This window comes from Vigna umbellata, chromosome 5 (genome assembly GCF_029865625.1).
Source record: "Vigna umbellata cultivar VRB3 chromosome 5, Vumbellata_1.0, whole genome shotgun sequence".
Classification (NCBI taxonomy): Eukaryota; Viridiplantae; Streptophyta; class Magnoliopsida; order Fabales; family Fabaceae; genus Vigna; species Vigna umbellata.
Window position 1 is genome coordinate 35,399,203 of NC_142169.1, and position 24,529 is coordinate 35,423,731.

The 24,529-nt window shown below is 34.5% G+C and overlaps 1 protein-coding gene across 3 annotated transcripts; it reads right to left on the reverse strand.

The window, feature by feature from the left end:
• Positions 1-1,339: 1,339 nt before the first annotated feature.
• LOC124825447 (uncharacterized) lies at positions 1,340-23,850 on the reverse strand. 3 transcript variants are annotated; one of them, XM_047298052.2, is made up of 31 exons: positions 23,688-23,850; positions 23,426-23,548; positions 22,992-23,149; positions 22,132-22,176; positions 21,919-21,997; positions 21,733-21,806; positions 20,404-20,510; positions 20,036-20,215; positions 19,672-19,875; positions 18,766-18,976; positions 18,607-18,678; positions 18,168-18,517; positions 16,961-17,147; positions 16,360-16,606; positions 15,942-16,281; positions 15,355-15,535; positions 15,098-15,238; positions 14,693-14,954; positions 14,116-14,568; positions 13,031-13,494; positions 11,905-12,041; positions 11,619-11,800; positions 11,130-11,510; positions 10,511-10,636; positions 9,830-9,895; positions 7,982-9,753; positions 7,611-7,884; positions 3,646-3,879; positions 2,613-3,143; positions 2,397-2,529; positions 1,340-1,864 (listed from the first exon to the last, which is right to left on the reverse strand). In XM_047298052.2, the coding sequence occupies exons 1-31, from the start codon at positions 23,754-23,756 to the stop codon at positions 1,530-1,532; spliced, it is 8,118 nt and encodes a 2,705-aa protein (XP_047154008.1). In that variant the 5' UTR covers positions 23,757-23,850; the 3' UTR covers positions 1,340-1,529. The 3 variants fall into 3 exon arrangements, with proteins under 3 accessions (XP_047154008.1, XP_047154007.1, XP_047154009.1); XM_047298051.2 differs by having other exon boundaries at positions 16,955-17,147; XM_047298053.2 differs by lacking the exons at positions 20,036-20,215; positions 20,404-20,510; positions 21,733-21,806; ... (3 more) ...; positions 23,426-23,548; positions 23,688-23,850 and having other exon boundaries at positions 16,955-17,147; positions 18,766-18,935; positions 19,672-19,838.
• Between the last annotated feature and the right edge of the window lie 679 nt (positions 23,851-24,529).

The following is a 24,529-nucleotide window of genomic DNA, read 5'->3' on the forward strand; positions in this document are numbered from 1 at the left end:
TGCATTTTTTATAAGGAGTTTAATTCAACCCAATTTAAACTGATCACATCTCTCACATGTAAAATCTTTGTTTGTGTGAAGCTGACTCAATTCATGAGTAATCCTAACAATATGCAATATATTTAATAAAATATATTATTAAAGTGAAACTGTGAATATGATTATCAAACATTACTTTCTAGATATTTAATGTATCTTTTCGTATTCAGTTTGATCCTTTAGTTTTTGTTCTTTAATTTTCTAAAATTACAAATTTTAATTATTAACTAACAGAAACCTTAGGAATATCTTGTCTTTTAATTGCTGTATTCTCATTAATATTACAAAGTAAACAAATAAGGTCTCCGCTCAGTAGTGACTTCAGGTGCATCTAGTTGCAGGTGTAGCATCAGTGACACTTGTACCTGGGTTTTTCTGTCACTGAAAATATTGCAGTTACAAAATGTGGGAACAATGATCATCCTAGGTTTTGGTATTACACATATGATAGGCTCCTCTGATATTAATTTTTTTACGAAAATGGATACAGTTTTTTTAACAAAGATATAAAATAGTAAAATAAGATTATTGTTATAATATTTATATGTATTTTTTAATAAACATTTTGCAAGATAGATCTACAAAACTGACATATGACTTGTAGGGAGCCAAGTCAACCCAACTCAATTTTTACGCACCAAATACTGAACAATATCTTCTCCAGAAAAAAAATTCAATATTGAAACAACTAGTCATAAACTGTTTGTAATGCAAAAGAATATCTCAATTAACAATTATTTAAATGTTTGGTAATTGCACTATTTCCAGTGACAAGCTTAGCTACTATTACATGTTCATTAGAAGAATAAAGCTAGCTACCACTGTAATCTTATTTATTTAATTTGAGCAACAAACTATAACACAAACCCTAATTCGTGAATTTGGAATCCCTTTTAACCTAGCCAATTACAAGGATTACTTTTTTGGAACAAAATTGTCCACATAAAAATTAATTCTCATCTCATCAATATGCATGCAATTTATTCAATCCATTTACATGATCAATAATTAATAGCAACTAAAAGATATCAATAAAACAGAGAACCTACTTCATATAATAGGAACCGAGGTAAACAGAAAATTCGTCTATACGGAGCTCAAAAATTCAATAATGAAAAGTGAGCAACTTATAATTTAGAAATAGAAAACGATAATAATAAAGGAATGTGATATGTAATTAATTAATGTGATGATTTTGAATATGTATTAATAATTCAATTATTTTCACTCGAAGTGAATGGACTGGAGAATTTGAATATGTATTAATAATTCAATTTTTTTTCACTTGAAGTCAATAGACTGGAGAACCCCAAGTAATAATACTATATTTCAGTTAATTAGATTAATTTAAATTTTTTAAAGAAACTGTTCATTATAACGAAGAAAGATTGTTCTCCCTATATTTCTGTTCATCCTCGATGGCTAATCTACAAAATTTTGAATATACTCTACAAACAATTTCCAAAAATGGGCACCGCTAATAATTCATTCTATAAATTCTTTCTCTTTTTGTTAGCATGATTCTCAGCAGAAACTCTCAACTTCCGTTTGGGATTACGCATCGGTTTGATACCTGCCCTGAACGATTCTTTTAATTTCATAATCTTTCTCTTTTTGTTAGCACGATTCTTAGCAGAAATTCTCAACCTCCGTTTGGCATTACGCATCGGATTGATAACTGCCATTTGCTTTTCTTCTTGTCTCCTCTTGTTTCTTTTCAACATAAGGTTCTTCCTGATATGGTTGTAAACTTGCACAAAGTTGTGAGTTCCCAAAATATTCTCTAGTTTTCTACAGGTGTCTTCCGCCAACTTCTTGACGCTCTCTGGTAAAAAATAAACATGCACATTAATATGTCAAACAGCATCAACAAATGGGAGAACAAAATCGATAAACAGAAAAGATTAGAGGGCTGGGTAAAACAGAAAAATGGTAAACAGTAACAATTAACAAAATAATAGGACATTAGGCACCCTCACCCCATCACCAAAACAAGTATGGAATGAGAAAGATATAGGGAATACATAGGTAAAAAAAAGGTCTTGAAAAAATATGGACGGGTCAAAACAGGACCCACATTTAATTATGTTAGCTCCATTGATTTTGTTATGGTGCTTTTCTGTCCATAATAACATGACTCTCACAATGATAAAGTTGGAGGGTTCTGATCCAGAGAGGACAGCATAGCCGAATTAGAAATTTAAGAAATCAATTCTACACAACACTTCAGTAAGATGACTACCTATCACAAACTAAGATTTTATCTACTATGTACTGTACAGAAAATTAGGGAAACATAGGAGAGGAAACAGGCAAATTTATACTGATTTATACTTTTAAGAGTTGGAAAAACTAACCAATTACAACTTTTCCAGCAAATCCTTCACAAACTTTGTATAGAGGTAACAAGATCACGTGTGCATAGTATAGGCGGTCATCCTGACTAATCTGTGCCATAATACTCCCAAAACTGTTGAAGACTATTCCCGACTGCGTCCAGCAAGCAAAATATAATAAAATATTAATCACAGGCACATTGAACAAAAGACTATGCAAAGAGCTTGTGTACCAACCTGAATAGCATCATCCATTTGAAGGGCAATCTTCCCCATTTTCTTGAGCAATAATGAGACTAATGCACGTTGAGCACTGTCAACATTCAGCTGATTGCTGTGTTCATATATAGAAGCAGTAGACGAAGAAATGAACATGCTTCTTCCTTTTCTTGAATCAAGTAAGTTAAATGCTTTAAGAAATTGATCCTTTTCTTGTTGCGACAGAGTAGACCAGAAAGCAGGGGGATCTATACATGCACTTTGCCCCATCAAAGAATGGACACCACAGATAGCAAAGATAAAAATCTGGGTCATCAGGCTGCTGTCAGAATCATTTATGAGCGGCATTTTTAGTTGGCAGCAAAGAGAAGTAGCTATTAGAAATAGTCTACTTGGACTCATAATAAAATAACTCCTTAAGGAGGTGCCATGATTTTCTCTGCTAGCATCTGTTACATGCGCAAAGTAGAGGGCTATGAGGCGAACTGATATGTTTCGTACCCGTGAATGTGGGTGCAACAGCATTTCACATATTGCTTCCCATATATCCTGAAATGTCAGTATAATATATTACAGGTCAGTGTGCTTGTTATGACATGTACTAAACAAGTGTATGAAGTTAAATGGTAAAGTTATGACTACTCCGACATCAGCGCTTGTAAGGTCAGAAAAAAACTGCCTAAACTATTTAGTACGGAGTTATGAACCACAGCAGAAACCATTTAAATATAAAATTTTCAAGTTAACTGATTCCTAATATTGCCAGCTCATCATAAAACTATTATTGAGCTTTCAGCCAGCAGTGAGTTTATTTGAGAGTTATTATAAGACATTCTCCATCAGTTATAGGACACCCGCATGCAACTATTCAACTTCCATACTAAGCTTATTGCACCACTTTCATGCTTTATGACAGTCCTCCATCCAGTAATTTCAGCCAGTCCACCCCTATCTATCACATTGCATCATAAGCATCTAAAAATATTTAATAGACTAACATGTCGTAAGCAGCACATTTATACACATCAATATCTAATAGAGACAGATTTACCTCAAGATACTCTGCAAAGCATAAATCACCGAATTGGTTGATCATTTTCTCTAACATAACAAGAGAATAGTAAGCTTCCTTCCAAAGAGGAATGACAGATTCATCTGAAAAGCCCTCTTTCCTGTTGGTAACTGCATCTATGGCAGACCTAAAGATGTGTTTAGTCACAGGCAAGATAGAATTTGTATGTTCACGAAATCCTTTCTTTTTCACTTCAATCAGCAGTCCCAGAACCTGTGTCAACAATTTCAGAGGTCAATAAAAATGATGCAGACAAATAAAAATGTTCTACACCAATTTTTCATGTTTAATGTCAAACAAATAAGGAGAATTAAATAAAACAGAATATGTTGGTTCTTGAATTTCCAGGTGATTACTAAAGCAAGCCGTTCTCCCAGTTTCTTACTTTGTGGAGAAAGATTTCTGACAAAAATGGATAACCAAAGCTATCTAAATCCTACTATCAAGTATTTCATTTAAACAGTAATTCTTAACACATGATTACTATGCATACTGTTAGATATATTATATCTTTTATCTTTTAGTTAGTTTGTTATTATTTCTCATTTGTATTTTGGGCTTAGCCCATATTTCTTCTATTATAAATAGAGAACCCTATGTATGTATTTTACACAAGGGAGATTAATCTAAATATAGTTTTTCACTATATTCAACATGGTATCAGAGCAGGTTCTCTGATCTCTTCTCGTGACCTCTGCTGTCTGCCGGCGGCCGGCTGCCATGGCCGCCGGCAGCCCCTAAAATCTCATTGGGTAGTCCATTTTTTCTTCTTAAATCTGTGCCACAGTCAGCACCAGTCCAGACCCAGTGTGCCACTGCTGTCGTCGCTGCTAACTCCGGCCACCGTTGCCGCCGCCACCGTCGGCCACCGTCACAGTTTCGACGGGTGACCTGCGGATCTGGACCGTCTCTTCGAGCGACGACCAACCACGCCGGTTTCGAGAGCCACCTCTCAGTCACGCGCCGCCACGCAGCGCTTCTTTCCGGCCAGTCCGCCGCCGCCTTGTCGCCGGCCACCGTCACAGTTCCGTCCGGCGACCACTGGATCTGGTTCGCCTCTTCACGCGACGATCAACCCCACCGGTGCCGGCGTCTGACTCTTTCCCACGCTCCGCCACGCGCCGCTTCTTCTCCGTCAGATCTCGGGTGCGTGTTTGTCACGCGCCGCCTTCCCAGCATCGGCATCAAACCGCGACGCTGCCAGTTGTCTCGCCGGACCTCCCTCTCTCTGTTCAGACCATCCAGAGCAGCCATTGCTGCCATCTTCGTCTGTTTTCAAAGCATCTTCATCTCGCCGCACGTTCCGCATCGTCGGACCTTCCTTTATGCGTTGTGTGCTTCGTCTCAGCTGCTGATGCCGCTTCTGCGTTGTGTGCTTCGTCTCAGCTGCTGATGCCTGTCCGGCCGTTTGCCGCTGTCCGCGCCGTTTGCCGCTGTCCGCGCCGTTTGCCGCTGTCCGCGCCGTTTGCCGCTGTCCGCGCCGTTTGCCGCTGTCCAGGCGCCGTATGCTTCCAACCACTGTAGGCCCCCATCACCTCGTCAGTTAGTGATGGCAGTCCCTGTTTTTTTGTCGCTTCCAGCCACTACAGGCCCCATCAATCAGTGAAGGCAATTTAGTCCCTGCAGGCCCCATCAGTCAGTGATGGCAATTTTGTCCCTGCAGGCCCCATCAGTCAGTAATGACAATTTAGTCCCTACAGTGAGGGGGAGTATGGTTCCAAGACAACACTACAAGTCACATATATATGGGTGTAGTCCCTGCAGTTTTGTAGATTTCAGCTACTACTGTTGATCCCATCACCCATCCATCATTGATGAGGATTTAGTGTAGTCCCTGCAGTGTTGTAGCTCTTAACTTTCAGCTACCACTGTTGATCCCGTCACTCATCCATCATTGATTGGGAATCAGTCCTTGTAGTTTGTCATTGTCCACCACTGCTCTTCTTCATCCACTTTTGAAGTTGAAGTTTCACAAGCTGCTGTTAGTCCATCTATGTTTGCCTCACACTCTTGAAGACAAATCATCTAGTTCAACACTGAGTTCATCTATTCCAAGCTTAGTTCATACAATTTGTATGCTCCAGCTTGAGGGGGAGTGTTAGATATATTATATCTTTTATCTTTTAGTTAGTTTGTTATTATTTCTCATTTGTATTTTGGGCTTAGCCCATATTTCTTCTATTATAAATAGAGAACCCTATGTATGTATTTTACACAAGGGAGATTAATCTAAATATAGTTTTTCACTATATTCAACACATACACTACACAAAACTTTCTTCAATAAAGAGCATTAGGTGTGATTCTGCTAGTAAAGAGCAATCATTAACTTAATGCTCAGCAGCCATTGTCATTTAGAACTGGTAACTGCTAGGTGTCTCATCCGAATTAAGAGGCATTTCTTTCCATCAAAGATGATGTAATGCCAACATGGCAACTATACTGTTTTTTTGGAGTACTTGATCATAAAGGAATGCTTGTATTTCCAAAAGTTCTTTCTATCCACGTTTATGCTACAATAAGAATTCTTTTGTTGCTTTGTGGTAAAGTTTCGCTGAACTGCTTCTTTTGTGTTTGTGCTTCTGCAAAAGTTCTTTTAACCATCTCCACTGTATTTTTTTCTTTAATAAATTTTCTTTTTCTATTAAAGAAAAAAACTTCATTTCAAAAGGTCATGTTTTAGATTAGTTTCAAGATGTTTGCAAATTGTAACATAATCTCAAGTCCTGGTTTTATACTAAACAAAAATCCAAAAATCTCATGTATGTTATTCTGCTCAAATTTTCTAAGTGGACCAGTTGCTTGGTGCACAATATATAAAAAATAATTGATTCTAAAAGACCTTTTAGCAGACTCAAAGTTTGGTAGAGTGAATTTAATGAGAAAAAGAACAAAAATAATGTGTCACGTTCTCACTTTCCTCTTTAACTTTAAGCATTCATTTTGCATAATTGCACCATCTCTGCAGGTGAGAATAGGCCAGGCCACCTAACAGGGACCTATGGCCAGATCCATTTAAAGTCTGATTTTGGGCTTGAGCTTTAAAAAAGCCTACTTATTTAAATAGATTAGGCTGGAGCTTATGAAAAACATTATTAATCTTGCTTCTTTATTTATTTCAATTTAAAAATAACAACAATTAATTTAAATATTATAATTTAGTATTATCATATATTAAAAATGCCGTCATAAATAAAATAAATATTTAAGATACAAAAACCGGATTATAACTTGTTAGGTTTAGCATTTTTTTACTAGAAAAGACTTCTTAACTTGAATATTTAAAATTTGATCTAATGGCCTATTTTTAATTTGCTTGTAACTATTTACAGGTTGTAACGGGAAAAAGGCCTCTAAATAGGCTAGTAAGCAAGGCCGGACTTTATAAAAAGTCAACCAAGCTCAAAAACAAGCTTCTATTTGGTGAATAAGTCACACCAACTCTTAATTTTTCATAATCGGTCAGGCCAGGCCTATTCTAATGTAAAACCCAGCCTAACCTGACATTCCCACCCCTAACCATCCCACTGATTTCCCCAAAATCAAGGGTAGTTGAAAAGTAAAAACATCACTCGTTAGTAATAAATGAACTAATTAATTGTGGTTATTGATTTCTTATAATAAAATATTTATATAATTTTTACATGTCCCCATTATGTTGAGGAACACTTCCTACTTGTAACCATTCCCTTTCCGATCTCATAATACTGCTGAAATAAAACACCTTTGGCAATAGTACACACCACATCTAGGGAAGCAAGTATTGCCAAAAACCCTTGGACAAATAATAACATAAAAATTGAACTACAAAGGATGTCGCATAAGCATGATACAGTAAGACCAAGTAAACCCAAAATAGATATCCATATACAGAGACAACATAACAGTTAAGTTTATGCTTTCTAATAAACTTACGATTCACGAGACATTTTAGAGAACATTACCTGGGCACCGCATAGTTGTTGCTTGCCTTCCAAATACCATGAAAGACCACAATCAAGAATAGATTTAAATGAATTAGGACTGACAGAACTAACAAGCTTCTTTATAGCAGTTTCAGCCATAGAACGAACAATATTATCATCATCATTGGCTAAGCAAACTACCAAATGGAGAAATAATATATTAGATTGTTCATCCAAAGCACTTTTTGGAAATTTGACAATAATAGCATGAATCATTTCAAGAAGAGATTCCCGTCCAGTTGAATGCTCATAACTGCAAAGGATTAACATATCCCCAAGGTTAAAATCAATATTTAAAAGAAAAGGAAAATATAATACTAATAACTAAAAATACTAGCTGAAACACTTGCCCCAAATTTAAGAGCAGGAAATCCAAATGTTGTTGCAAGCGTTTCTCTGAAAGTCTATAATCCAGCAGAAATTGCAAGAAAATTTTACTGCATTTTTTGCGAATTGCTTCAATTTGACTTGTCACCATCAATTCAGCAACCCTAGTAACAAGATCATATATTTCAGGCACCACGAGCTTGCGGCTGACAATACCCTTTAGAAGTGATAGGGCATCCAATGATGGATTTTTTTCAATATCAAGAAATATAGGAAGGTGAATTAATGAATTTATTTGATCTGAGGTGAGAGAAATTTTAGTGTTCCTCAAAAGCACAGACTGCAATTTTAAACATGACTGCATTAAAGGACTGCTAGAGCTGACTGAACCCTGGGCAATATCCAACAGAGAAGCCTTTAATCTCTCAGCATGTTGTTGAAGGGATGGTAAAGGCAACCTTACCAGTATAGCAAGGCATAGAAGGGAAATTGACAGGATATCTTCATACTTCGAGGACAAGCAATCACATAAAAGCTTGACAAAAGGGTCTAATAAGGATAAAGTATTTTCATCTTTTGCATCCTGTTTCAAACTCTTCATACGTTTATGAAATATTCTGAGACCAAACACTGTAATAAGGTGTGAACACAACAAACCCTTAGCAACAACAGGGCCTTTAGAAATTCTCTTTGTTTTAACATGGCTAACTTTATCTTCCAATTGCAACAACTTATTGTCATGCCAACTGATTTCGTCTTTTAATCCATCTTCAACAATGCCATAAATGAAGATAAATAGATCAGTCTGATCTACAGAGGGATTGCTTTCAATACCAGTAGCCATATGATGTAACATACTTTCCAATTTTCCTTTTACATTTGGTGTTATGTGCTTCTGCAAATGAGAAGTCACTGGTGCAAGGAGCTTCAGGGCATAGCTTTTGAATGTTATATTTTGGGCCACAAATTTCAAGCTTTCCAATGACTTTTTCTTCCGTGTTTCTTTCATTTTTGAAGCTATCTTTTCCACCTCTTTTTGATCGCCAACATCTCCAAGAATGTCATTCTCTATCACAGAAAGCAGATCCTCCAAACAGTAATCTATCTTTCCAACAACTGGAGTTGAAAGACACTTGGACAAAATAAAATTAAGTGTGTATCCTAAGACATGAAGTTCATATCCTCGCTTCAAGGTAGATTGCAAAACCTTGACAATGAACTGCAAGTATTCCAATCCAAGTTCTTTCAAACAAGTGGCCAATGCAGACCTAGCTTCATCACGGATGCTTTCTAGATGGCTCTTCAAGAAGTTCGATATTCGATGAACAATTGTTGGAAGATACAAGTCCATCACATCTCCAGGAAGTAATTTAAGAAGCTTCAGTGCAGCAAGACTGATATTTACATTGACCTTTTCAGATTCAGAATCCAGTAACTTTTGTATCTTTGGAAGCACATTTTTACATAGGCATGTCTGTATCTCTTTGTTCACATCCGTATCCCTCATCTCTATGCCAGAAACTCCATCCAGAGGTTCCTTAGGTTCTTTATCATAAAAGTGAAATTTATCCAAAATACAGCAAATTAGGCGTATAAAGAGTTTCTGTTTATCTGAACTACTGGATGCACCTCGAAGACATCTGATCAATAATGTATTGTATGATTTCCATCCCATCTGACCAGCTACAGAAGCAATGGTCTCTATGCATGCATTTTTCATATGTTCTGCCTTTTCTTCTTTCTCATCAAACAACATGTTGAAGAAGAGTCGCAGGAACACTTTCTCAGTGATGAACTGCAAGTAAACAATAATGCAACTAAATTTCTATATTTAGAAAGAATGCTTCCATTTGAAAGGATAAAGCTACTACCTCTGAAAGCTTGTTCACACTGACAACATTTCGAAACCATGACAATGCCTTAACTCTCTTACGTATCTGCAACATAAAATGTACTCACTTGAGGCATTCTGCAAGCATCTAAATTACTACAGGAGAACTAGGAAACTATCAAATGAATAACAAGAATTCTTAGAGGTCTAGCTAGAGAAACACAATGAGATGTTAAATTTAGAGAGAATGAAAAACCCACTTACAATGATGAGACTCATCTATATATAATCCTACAAAAGAGAACTAAGAGACTAACAATTGAAAGAGTATATATGAGAAAAAGAGCTTGAGAGATCTTAAGATCTCTCTACCAATTCAGATTCATATATAAGGATATAAGGATAAGTGGCTAACAACAGAAGCTTAAGAAAAGAAAAAGAAATTTCCTTTTCCTCTACGACTCCAGGATATAGATAAATAATATAAATCTCATTGTATTACGAAGCGAACAAACAGACTAGCAAACTATCTAACTTTGAGACAGCTACAGATTACAACCATCTTACTAACAGAACCCAGAGCTCAGATTAAAACTCGACTCTTAAGAATTAAAGTTGATACTGTTTCTGATTACAATAAGCAAAGGCAGAAGAAAGTTGTTTAATTAGAAAATAATGATGGTAAAGATATAACCATAAAATGTTCAGAATAAAAACATACCACTGAGTCACTTATATTGTCAAAAAAAACTGCTTCACCATCTTCGTTGCACAAAGCCATAAGTGATTTAAGGTTTGACACTTCTGGAAGCTTCAACACCATTTGATGTAACAATTTTATCCATCCCTGCAACAATATAAACCAGTGTGTTAACATAAAAGACTATACAACTACTTATTTAAAATTTAGGTCGTGTCACATCTAAAAGTTTACTATTCCCATTATCCTTTCTGAGATAAAAATTTGGAATGGCAACAAATTGCCTAGTAATGTGAGACAGACTACTGCCATAAAGGACATTGGAGAATCTGCAATACATCTACAGGCACATATATGCCTGAACTTCATATAACTATGATACCGCAACTAACACTTAAAATTGATTTATGACGCCATGCTTAAAATTAGGAATGGCGACAAATTGCTCGCTTATATGAGAGATGGACTAGTGCCACAAAGGGAGACAGGGGATGTAAAATACAACTATATACACAGACTGGTTCCACAAAGGTAGACAGAAAAGAAAGTGTGGTACAACTATATGAACGGGTATGCCTGAACTTCAAATAACTATGATATGGTAACTAAAAGGGATTTATGACAGAAGTTCAAGAAACACCTTTATAACTGAAAGTGATCCATCCATCGCATCTGCCATATGCTTCAAGAGAAATTTCTTGGCTACACGCTGGATGCAAGATTTTGTCCAACAATTATCAGTGTTTTTCGTCACAGACATATGTTCTTCACTGTTTTCTTCTTGGTGAAGGATGAGAGCAGAAAAATCAACAAAAGACAGCAATGAACTAAGCGCACTACACATAAAAGTTGTTTCTTCTGATGACATGTCATGCACACAATGTGATAAAATAAGTAATGCTTGCTCCACTTGAACATTTCCAAAGAAATCAATATTAATGATTCCGTAAGCATCCAAAATGGCATCATGATCTAGCCAACCCAAAGTAGACGTTGTATTCAGCTGACGGAGAAGCTTTGCCTGCATCCCAATGAAATATCATAGAAAAGTTAACAAAAGACGGGATATTGTATGCATTGAGCAAAAGCATCATGCATGGATCAAGGGAGACAAAAGAACAGGGATTACCATTGGGAGTATAGATGCATTGGAAGCTACAAGAGCATCAAGAAGATCACAGATTCTCAAACGCATATCCAACTCAGCCGAAATATATAATGGAGAAACAGCCCTTAGAATTTTAGTGGTACTTTCATGTCCTAGTGTTGGTAAAATATTCTGAATGACTTGCAAAACTTCAACCCAGACATCTACAATATAACCATATATAAGTTTCAATAGTAGTGCAGATATTAAGTTGGAGTAAATGCAATGGATGAAAACAGAAAAGTGTGGATATACAATATTCTCTCACCAGAATTTTGAGTATTCTTTTCCATAAACAATAGCAAGATGTCCACAAATTGCTTTGCCAACTCTGCATCTCTGATGTACTTGGGTAAAAATTTGAAAATTCTTATCACTGTCTCCCCAGGAGATTTGATCAGCTTTCTGCCAAAGAATAAAAGAGACAAAAATATTAAGTATTGGAGTCCTCATTCTCCGATATGTGTTCTTCATACATAAAAACATGTTTCCTTCATATGATAAAATTATCATTTTCACACATTTCCTAGATATGCTGTACTTAATCTTGTTATTAATCAATAATCTGATTGAGTTCACTAACTCTGCTGCTTTGACTTGTGCACTAAAAACTGCCAAATGTATTATGCAAAAGTATTCGTTCCACTTGGAATCCTAATCGTATTGATAAAGGATTATTTAGAAGAATTGACAAAGCATGTGTTCTTTATAAATAAAAGCATGTTTCCCTTATATGATAAAATTATCATGCTTACACATTTCCTAAATATTTCAGTACTTAATCTTATTATTTATCATATAATTTGATCGAGTTCATTCACTCTTCTGCTTTGCATCATGCAATAGAAATGCCAAATGCATTATGCAAAAAGTGTTTTTTCCATTCGGAATCTATATGTCAAGGATCAATTCTCCTAGCAGGCTTAAGTTGTTGGGTGAAGACACGTGATTGGTCTATATCTAACATAATATAAAGCCCTCTGCAAAAAAAAAAAACAGCAAGCTTTGATAACAAAAAATTTAAAAACCTGCTTAACAAAACTAATGACTGGTTATTCAGTTCCACTAGTCCATATTTTCAAAATTGGACTATATGGGAAAATAAATCGGACAAAGGCTCTTGACTATGTTGATCTTAGATACTTGGTCACATGTGCAACTATTTTTGTGGCTGCTGCCCTTTGCGGTTTGTATTCATCATTGTCATGATCCCCTTCTCAACCAAACTAAAATTCTATTTTGCAGTGAGAACCACAGTATATCATTGTTAAAATGATTACCATACCCAGTCCAGAAGTTGAGAACTGAGTTAGCAGCAACAAGACCACTTACAAGGTTAAAATAATTAATACCGAAACAAATAGTGCGAGCTAAAGTAAATAGAACTAGTATACCTCTTGACTGCATTATCTCTTCCAAATAAACAGCACATGCTGTCCATCAGTACTTCTACGTTTGAAAGTAAAACTGTTTGAGCAGCGTTGTCTTCACCATTAAACTGATTGTCAAGGTTTAATAAGTTTTCAACAAACTTTAAAACACAATATACAACAGTTTCAGAAGCTGAATTGACAGAGATAATGGAAAATATATCCGGTACAAGACTTTCTTTCCAGCATAATAGTGCTACAAGTTTATTGTTTGCACTCATTGCCGTAAAGCAAGATAACAGTGAACTTGGTTTCTCACTACTAGCAGTCTCCTGTTTAAATTTCTCAATAAGAGGTTTTACTGCAGAAAAGAATTTGTCCCACCAATCAGAACAAAATTCATGATCTTCGTACTTATTGAGCACAAGAGAAATAATTTTCAGGCATAGAGATCTCATATCCTTCAGCTGATTCAAATTACCACTCATCTGCACAAACAAATTGAAAACAATAATATTGAATAAAACAGACCCTTAAGATCATAAAACACACAATTATGATTCCATCCAGTAGCTCAGCAATATGTGGCTTTCCATCAAGCAACAAGAAGGAAAACAAGTAACATGGGAAAGCAACAATAACTGGCACTGAAACATACACAAAGGTTGATAAACAAAGACATTTTTACAAAGTCGATTTAAGCATATAACTCAACCATACCAACTTAAAAGATGAGATTTACACTCACTTATATACTATAATTTAATCACATCTTTAGTTGATGTGAGATTTATAATAGACATTATAAAGTATAAAGTAAATATAAAAAAATAATTTTATTAAAACAAACCAATTGTCAGTGCTAATCATTATTTATGCCATCAGCCCTTAACATTAATTTCATTCACAACATTAATTTCATTCACAAGTCAGACGTAGGATCTCCAACAAACATTAAAAAAACTATATATGTATAAAAAATATATTTTTAAAATGTGATAAATTGCCTGTGCTAATCATTACTTATGACAGCATCAGCCCTGAATCATTCATTTCATTGTCAAGTTCATTTAGATAGATCACTATACAAAACTGAATCAGCATATTACCTTGATTTGGTCTGTTGGAACACTGTCCTCCCCAATAGAGTTTTTAGGGCTACAATTATGCTGCTCTGAAGGAAGCCTGTTCAAATTTGCACTAAGACTTAAAGTGCAGCTCTCTAATAACCGGACAACACAGCCCACTAGAAGATCAAGAAATGGCCTAATATGCAATTCATCAAAAACTGCAACTATGTCTTCAATGACATGCAAAAAACCATATTTCTTTTTCCAGGATAGATTTGCTATATTGTCGAAAGTGAAATATTCCAACAAAGCAGCATCTTGAAATTCATTAATAGAACCTGTAGGTAAAGTCCAAAACAAATTAGCAGGCCCATCTGTTTTCTTCACTATTTGCAAGGGCTTTATCAGTAGCGCAAAGAAAAGAGGCAACTCAATGACATCAACTCCAGCTACAAAACTCAGAATAGCTTTCCGGTGACAAATGCTCGCTTTCTGAAAATAAGATGACAAAACATTACTCTACAAAGTTAAAGGCAAATGAAAAAATGTGAGGTGGACCAAAGAAATAGGATGACATAAATATAAAACAACCTCAAGATACTCAAATTAAGTATACCTTTCGAGAAGCAAGTCCTTTCAACTTTCTTACTCTTGGCATCAAAAGACGGATAACTAGTGGCACAAGATAAGCTCGGTGGCATTCTTCAATATATTCAGATTCTCTCGATAAACTCCATGTTGTCAGTTCCTCCCTTAAATTTTTGGAATTAATCAAGTTTCTTAAATGCTCAATATATGGTAAAACGTAATCATCCTTCCAGATTAACAAGCAATCCAAAACTCGCATCTGTATTTCAGGATCATTTTCTTCTAAAAGCCTGCCAAATGCCAAAAAAATAAAAATAAGTATACAAAAAAATAAGTATGTTTAAAATAAGACCCTCTAGATAAGTTTATCTAAGTAACTGATGAACAAAGCACTGCAGAATCTGAAAGATACATAATTGAATTGCTCATCAACCTATTCTGCAGAACCCCCTTAAGAAACTGGCCGCAGTAAAATGACTTGGGATTTTTCATTAGCTTCAACAAGTTTAACCATTCTTTCAAGACGGTCTTCCACTCTTTGCCTTCACAAGAAACAGAATCAAACAATCCCACGCTGCAATTTCATTTGCAAAGGAAAAAATAGTCAAGTACAGCAATTTAGGTTAAATTTGAGGTTCACAAAATTCAGTGCATTTTTCATGAAGGGGATAAAATACAGCAATTGCTTACCTTGCAAGATCAAGAGTGTTGTAGCCCAAAAATTTCAAAAATAAAGGAATGAATTGCCGAGAGTGAGGTTCGATAACAGCTGGAATTTTTTGCAAAGCTTGCAGTAATAGCACTAATATTGTTCCAGTCGGTGTGCTATCAGATGCATGGCAGACAAAAAATTTGAAACGATCAAGTAGACCTGAGAAGAAAAATCAACTTGATTACAAAGCCTGCAATATGACATATCATTAACATAATCTCAAAAAACTAGATTAAATGGTAACCTTTTTTTACATAACACCCACCCCAAAACAGAAACAACTAAAATTTTATTTTGATTTATATTGGTATTATTAAAGGCTGTGAATTTAAACAAAAATTACAAAGTTTAACATATATCCTTTCTTTATAAAGTATTACCAACTCAACTAAATGCAAACATATAATTTCACAGAATAGATTAAGCTCAAGTCAAATTCACCAACCAACTACCAATTATATATAAAATAGTGTCCAAGTTTCACACCTAGAACATCCTGTACACAAAAATAAATGGGAGAGCAATGAGAAACATTATGTACATTGTCAACAAAGTTCAAACATACCAGCTGGATGACCAAACAAAGCACCATTGTCACTAGCGTGCAAGTTACAAGGGGTAAGAAATATTGCTTGACACTTTTCTATATAATCCACAAGACTATCCCATACATGTGAAAGATGTACACTAATCAAGACAGCAATGCATTCTAATACAGGATTCCATAGGTGGCTAAATCGATTATTCAAGACGCCCAGCAATCCATTCAAAACCAGAGGCACATGAACATTAGGAATCCTTCCAGCAGATAGTTTCATCTGAATCTTGGAAATCAATAGCTGAATGCTTCTGCTTGTAGAAATTGAAATAGGAGTTGTTTCAAGGGATAGGAGCAACAGCAGAGCCTGCCATTTCATAGAAAAACACACTAACATACCAAAGCTTAAGTTAAAAAATTGCAACATTCTTTAAAAAGTACGTACATTATTTTCTGTGAAATCAGCATTGGAAGTTGGAGAAACTTCAGTTTTCTTTTTCATATCAGCTGCCTCGCCCACTGAAGAACTTTCCCAAACTAAAGGTTTACAGTGGCTTAGTATTTTTAGAGTTGAAATGCGAATCTCCTTGTCTGAGTGATTCAAATTATCAGAAAAAATTGCCACTGCATCTGCTGTCTTTTCTTCGAGCTCTGGATTATAAATTCTACACCCATTGTTTTCCAATGAAGAACTGTGATATGAAAATGAGAGAGTTACATATGTAAAGAACTATCACTAATAAACATACAGACAAAATTTGACCACTAAAGAATGGAAGAGAGCATAACACCAAATTATTTATCTATATTATGTGAAGTAGTCATATTATTAGTCCCTGATGTTGCAAAAATATCATTTTAGAAACTGAAATTATCAAACAGCGTACATATAGTCCCTGAAAAAACTATAAACTAAAATGAATGATATTTGGTGATTTGAGGACTAAAGTGTCCCATGTTTTACTACGAAGATCAAATTTGGTCTATACTTGAGTGGAAAACAAGAAATGTCTAAAAGCAATTAACACGTGTTCACCTACCCATACTTGAATTCCAAATAATCAGCAACAGCCAACAACACTGGTGGAGACAATTTATATCGTTTTGCAAGACTTAAAAACTTCTCAGTTTCATCAGCTCCACAGAAACTGTGATTGCACAATCTGTTGTAAGAACTTAATGCCGCACCTATAATGCTTTCCAAGGCCCTTTTAGACATATCTCCAATGTAACCTGTAGGCAAAACAGAGAAAGATTAATATATATGCAACATAACATATGCAAAATAGAAAATTAATATATATCATATTAACAAATACAATAATCCCAAGTGTAAACTCAACCAGATATTTTCATTCTTAATGCGTCCATTCCAGTTGTATCAGAAAATACACCCACATAACAGGCCCAAGAGAATTCTACTCTTCCAAAATAGTCCTCATTATGTTACAACAGCTGACTCCCTATGTGCGGTTTTATCAATTCTGTTATGCAGCCTGGGAATGTTGCAATACTCTGATAATGTTATTGCTCATAACTTCCCACTCTCCATCCATCTTTGAAAGCATCATATACTTTGATAAAGCTCGTGATATTTGAAATGATCTGAAAGAGTGGATTTCTCAAGTAGATTTGCTCCGCATAGCAGAACTTCAGGAAGAGGTGTATAGCATGAAACAGGGAACTTTCACCGTGACAGACTACTATACAAATGTTACATCTATTTGGTAAGAATTAAACAACCATCACCCTATGACTTTGTGTACCCGCTCAGCAAAGATTCATCACAACCAGAATTTCATCATCCACTTCCTCAAAGTGCAGTGAGAAATTACAGTCATTCAATCTCAAGTGCTTCTAATGGATTCTTTGCCTCCAGTAAATAGGGTTTTCATGATGATCCAACACAAATGACAGCAAGGATTGAATCAAGTCCCCAGGAAAGACCCAACCAATTTCGGCACCGAGAAATAAACAACACTTCAGCAAAGGAAAAACAGCACACTGAAATCAGAGGAGCCAGTTTTTTTGTTAGAACAGGGACTATTTTGGGATAGTAGAATCCTCGTCTTGGGACTGAGGTGTGGGCTTATATATTCATTCTTAATAAGGCCTGTTCCAGTTTAAAATATGAAAGAAAACTCAATCCCGTTGAAACACACGAATACCAGCTCTAATATATCCTAGACATGAGTTTTACACAATTATTCATCAGAAAATCATATTATAAACAATATAAGAATGAGGGAATACCAGCTTTAGCATTCAGAAGATGATCTAGAGCATCCATGAGCTCCACCATCAAGGAAGGATTGCCACCTACAATACACATATGAGAATAGCAGTTCACAGCTCCCCACAAATGTGCCAACATTCCTTCATCAATTTCACATAATACATCAGCACGTGCAATATCAATTATTTTTTCCTTCCAACAGCTGATTATCTTTTGCAAACGACTGCAAACTCTAGCCAACGGTGCTTCTTCACTTGTTCCATCGACTAAGTCTGAGTTAAGTATGTCTAATTGCATTTTCTCACAGAAAGACTGTAACAAATGTATGACCTCTTCCTCTGAAATCTCCATCAAATCATTCATTGCACTAAAACCAAGTCACATAAGTCAAATATGTATGTATGTTGAGTGTGATACAATTTGATCATGCAAAGTCACGCTAAATTATGAGGTTACCTTATAACATTACTTCTGAAATGAAATAAACAAAGATCCTCGTGTAGCAGTTTTCTAATGAAAGACAGCAAACTGGAACCCAAGATCAAACATGTCAAGATGTATAGAAACAATCTAAAGAAAATGCCAATATTGCAATTGCACTGTTGCAGTAATTACCTCGACCTTCCTGATTTAAAAATTGGAGCCCACTGGAGGGCACACTCTGGTATCATTGAGGTATTGCAATTACAGAGTCCTTTGAGAATGGCCAACATTAATTTCAAAATTCTATCAACAACTAGATCCATATCTTGTGAATCAATAACTCCAGAAGCTTTGGTAAATGTCTGCACAAGCCGCAAAGCTAGTTTCAACACAGGCTTATAATCTGCCAAATGTAAATGCAATTACAATCAATGAAAAAAATATCAAACAACTCAAGCAACTTTCTAAAGTAAAGAAAATGTGCACTATCCCTATGACAAAAACATTACATTAAGGTCAAAAATTACTGGTAACACAATCCACTCTCCGATAAAAAAAAATATCAGAGATTATCTAAAGCCACCTTAGAGCATAAGTGAACTCAACTCAACCAATTCCCCAACTCCCATTTATTACCAATTAATATAAGTACTCTTAATAAGTGATAGAGATAAGCCAAAAAGCACACAAGCAGAAGCAATACATATAACCATATAGAAACAAAACAAGAAATTAAAATTGAAATGATACCAATAAGGAGTTGGACACTAATGGGAAAAACTGTAGTCTTTAAGGAAGAAAAGGTTCAGTCCAGATCCAGTAAGCCTACCATGTGGAAAGGGATTAACCATACATTTCCAGGACCTAAGAGATTAGGCACATCTCCATCCCAACAGCACGAATAAATTAAATAAGAAAAAAAAAGTAAAAAATTATGGCAGATTCCCAGAACAAACTTAAAGTTTAATGTATTGATCAATCCAAGTTTATCATTAGCTTCCTATAAAACTACCATAGTTCATTATCACAGTCAAGTACCTCCACTTAGCTGAACAGATAAAAAAGAAACGTTTGGTAGCATGAAGTATTTCAACTTACCAGACACTTTTTGCCCATTTTGCACCTTTATAGCTGACACAAGTACTGATAAAGTATATTGTAAGTGCCTGATATTTCCAGTATTAAGACATTCATCTGTTTCCTTATATAAACAATTCCATACCAAATTCAGCTCCTTAGACTCCATCTTCTCACATAGTTTCTTGAAGACAGATTTAACAATTTTCACAATGGCCATTGAATCTGAAAAAGCATGTAGGTATAAGAAACAATATAGTACAATGGACGACAAATCAATCACAAATTTATATCTACACATAGTCAAATGTCAATAGACCACTGTAAAGAAAACATCACTGTAAAGTTAAAAATGCAAGAGTATCTAACAAGAGAACAAGCTTACCTTGGCTAACTTTATCACCAATAGGATAAATTGCTTCACTGGTCAACAATTGTAACACTCGCTCTGCTTTTGAATGGAACCTGGATGTGGAACCTTTCATAATATTAAAGAGCAATGCCTCAACACCTTCTCTACACAGAGATGGCTTCTTCACAGCATCGTCAATCAATCTACTGATTCCTGACCCATGAAACATAATTGGAGTTTTGCAATCACAAAACATATCAACAGAAGTTTAATTACATAGAGAAAGATTTAACAAGAAAGCAATTTAATTAACAAGACCGAAAAAATCATGGGAATAAGTTAAAAATACAGAAGACAAGACAGAAAATAGAGAAATTGAAAGTAGTCAATGGCATGAATACCTCTTTCTAGCTGCTCGTCTGGGGCATTTCTCAAAACAAATGACATAGCTTCTCCCATGAACTGTCGGACATATTTGTTAGGATAATACCTTAGTTTTGACGTGACCCTTGAAGAATCCAAACCAAGAAAAACAACTCCAAAGTTAGAAAAATCATATTTTTAATTCAGTTGTTGGTTTTAGAGTAAATGAACAATAAAAAAATATATATAATATTAAGTCATTTGTCCTACAAATCTATCTCACTAGTTAGGATAACTCTTTTCTAGTTCCAATAAATGATTTGAAAACCATAGATGGAACATCCATTTTCCCATTCCTATGCCATCGCAATGTTGCCCTAGTAACCTTAGAAATAACATGATTAAGTATCCTAAGTGCATCAAATTGAAAAATAAAAAGGTGATAAACAAGTTTCCCAGCAATGGATGTAAGCAAGGTGGCCATAATTTCATGATTAAGGTAAAATGGCTGTCTTTCTTATTTGCACACATTTCCAGTCAATGGGAATGGGAATAATTGAGCCAATTAAAGTTATATGACCCAAAAAAAAAAAGAAATGACACAACCAGTTGTGCTGCTTTTGTGCATGAGGATCTATTGCCCAGTTTACAGAGGTTTAACATAAGTTTTATGCTTTAGCTGCTTGAAATGCTTTCGTTTCTTTTCAAACTGCATAACCCCTCTTCTAGAACCAAAACACACCATCAGCCCAGAAATAGTACTTTAAACTTCGACCAACACTTAATAATCTTAGTTAACAGTCCTATATGGATAATATACATGCACATCTTCTTCGAAGGTCAGCATCATGATAAAATCAATACTAGACCCAGCCTATTTTGTTTTACATTCAATATTCAGATTCTGTTGTAACTTTATGGCTACTGTAGTCTGTAGTTTAAATTAGGGGTCCTCCCATCATTGCACACCAGATCTCTTTGAACTACATTAAGAGTTTACTACTTTAGTCATACAAAAGTTTATATTGAAGTCTCACTTATTTAAATTATAGTTTCTAGAATTTATGCTACAACATGCTTTCTGCTTCAAAACAAAATTGCTCAATCAGAAATCTAAAAATTATATTACAATAATAAATTATAAAAATGTCCAACAAAGGAGAGGGAAGGTTATTCTCAAAACTCTCTGATCAATGAGATAAAATTAGTGTAAGTAGTCCATGTTCAAACTAGTGCAAATTAAATTAATCCTTCAGAGTTAACAAAGTGATGCAGGTCATCTTACACATTCCAGAGAATTTCAGAGTTGCATAATAGTTAAGTTCAAAAACAACTAAAAAACTACATGACCAAACTCAATCACTTACCTGAGCACCTCTGATGGGTTCCGTACTAAATATTTTTGCAGATACATCATGATGTAAGACCATGACATGAATATCTGTATAAAAATAAACATTTTAAAAATTCACACTGAACTAAAGAAACTACCAAAAAAGAAAGAAAAAGCAAGATAACTCGATAACAATATTTTCTAAAATCAAAAAATATACCTGCTCAATGATATCTGGCTCCCTTTCACCGCCATTCTCAAGAAGTGATACTAAAGATTCAACAATTCTTGGCAATAGCCTAGCAAATTCCATACCCATAATCAATAAAAAACCATGAGAGAATTATCATTAAAATATAATTGTAAAAGTGCTATGCAAAATTTGGCAATTGATACAGAAAACCCTATAGAGTCAAAATGTTAAGCAACTTACGGAACAAATTCCTCAAGGAGATCCCTGGATAGAGCAGCAATTAAACTGTAAAAACAAAAAGATTGAAATTCATTGACTGCAGCTGTCAAACAATACAACACCAGAAAAAAGAACTGAAAAAAGAAACAACCAGCCATTTATTAACCAAGTTCAAGGCTACCTGGATGTTATCAGTCAGCTGTACGAATAAGTGTTAAGAAAATCAACTAAAACTAGCCAATTGAACCAATTTGAACAGGAATCACAGATATAATAGTTTTGAGTTGGTTATTAGATTTGAGATGTTATAGACAAACCATTGATATAAATTTTTCAAGTTGGTTGTAGGATAAGAGATGTTATACAACTAGTGTGAACTGACTGGCTAGACGTGTCAGGGTAGAAAAAATTTTAAGTTAGCCAATATGTTGTGAATTTTCCCAGATTTTTAAGCTATGGGATTAGTATGAAATTTTATTTTATAATTTTAGAAGTATGAAATTTAAAAGTTAGGAAATTTTAATATATATTGGTTCATATATTTTGCCCAATGATACATTAACCCATTGCTCTGACCAATCTATAACACTGGTGTTTAAATCAGAATACATAAAAAATAATATTATTTAATATTACTCCAGTATATTGTAATTAGAACAGAAAAATTATAACTAGATTCTATTACTAAGAAAATCAACAATATGCACTACCAAATTTAACCACTCAAAAAGAATACCAAATAAACCAATAAATGGTGTTCAAACTAATAACAGGTTAATTCAGATTAAAGTTCACTGACTTCGACATTTTCCAAAACAGTGATACGATTCATTCATATTTGAAAAATGAAGTAATCCTTAAAAAAGACTGCATTCACATACCTGAGAATTGCATCAACGGATAGCCTTGCTTTAATGTGCAACCTAGAAAGAAGCTTTAAAATTAAAGATTCCTTATGCAACAGCACAAGGGGCAATGTTTGTGTATAAGGCATAATTTCTTCATAAAATGAGATAAAATCCTCAGCCGTGTTCAACTCCTGTATTTTGACAAATTAAAGTAAATGATATATGTGAAGATTGAGCTAAGGGACTAGACAATCAAGTTAAAAACAAAAATCAACAAATTTTTCTCTTCATATTATTTTTATTCTACAAGAATCAATTCAGGCTAGCATGCAACTACTTATCATCTGTCATTGCCTAAAATCATTGGCTGCTCATAACAGCAGAATAAAGTTCAGCAAAATCCAAATAAACAAAAGAAATGTTTGATGAGGAAAGAAAATCACATAGAATTCCATATCAAAACATACCCTCCATTCTATAAGGCAGTCTCTAAAAAACGAAGAACCCTCAGATGGTTCGGCTTTGACCTTCTCGAGACTTCGATATACATTGATATCAATCTCATTTACTCTCTCCGAGAATGACTTGAACTGTAACATTCAGGACCATTGAGACACAAAGTTATATGAATATGAAAACAAAGTAAATTCTAACAACGGCGAGGTTTAGGGTTTTAGCAAAATAATAAACAGACACATAAACCAACATAGAACGAGAGATGAAGCTTACGACAAAACGGCCTCGACCGGATGACTTGTTGAGAGACTTCACAGCTCGAGCATGTGAAGCCGTCGCCATGAGAGTTACACTTTACAGTTGCAGATATGCAGAGGAAGGGAGAGTAGGGTTTTTCCCTTCTTTTCTCTTATGAAAGAAACAATTGATGGAGGGAACCAAACATTTTTTTGTTTTAGTTTATTTCTACTTGCTGTTATACTAACTTACTTTTTAAAAACTTTATTTTATTTTCTTATATTATTTATAACTATATGTAAAGATTATTTTTGGTAATAGTTTTTTATGCAAAGATTTCATCATCAATTTTATTTTTATTAGTTTAATTTTTTATCAACTTTTTTATAATTTTTTATAAATTTAATAACATTTTTACTTTAACAATAATTTCTTTTTTATTTTTTTAGAAACATAAGCCATATGTTTTCACTACTTTCTTATTGTTTAAGTATCTCTTTTAATTAAATATGTATTCAAGTGATTAAACAATAATTTGGTTAGGAAAAACAAATAAAAATAAATAACTTCTTTTTTAAATCATTTTAGTGAAATCAGTAATTGGAAATCAAAAAGTAATATTTTTTAAAATATAATTTTATTTAACTAAATATATAGTATTTCCTATATTACTCCCACGATTATGTATTTATTTTAGAATTTTTTTTAACTGAAATATTAAAACTGTTTTCTAATATGTTTATTCTTTTCTTTTAAATAATAACAACAATTAAAACTAACTAAAAAGGCAGAGTTAAAAAATATTCCTGAGAATTTAGTTTTATTACTGCACTGTGATAATTATTTTTTGTTGACATTTTATATTACTACCATATGAT

Excerpts from the sequence above, each read along its gene's own strand:
- LOC124825447 (XM_047298051.2), bottom strand. The coding sequence starts at position 23,756 with ATGGCGACGGCTTCACATGCTCGAGCTGTGAAGTCTCTCAACAAGTCA. Across the intron at positions 12,042-13,030 it reads AGAGATAATGCAGTCAAGAG|AAAGCTGATCAAATCTCCTG; the intron begins GTATACTAGTTC and ends ATTCTTTGGCAG. Across the intron at positions 11,801-11,904 it reads AAAGAATACTCAAAATTCTG|ATGTCTGGGTTGAAGTTTTG; the intron begins GTGAGAGAATAT and ends GTTATATTGTAG.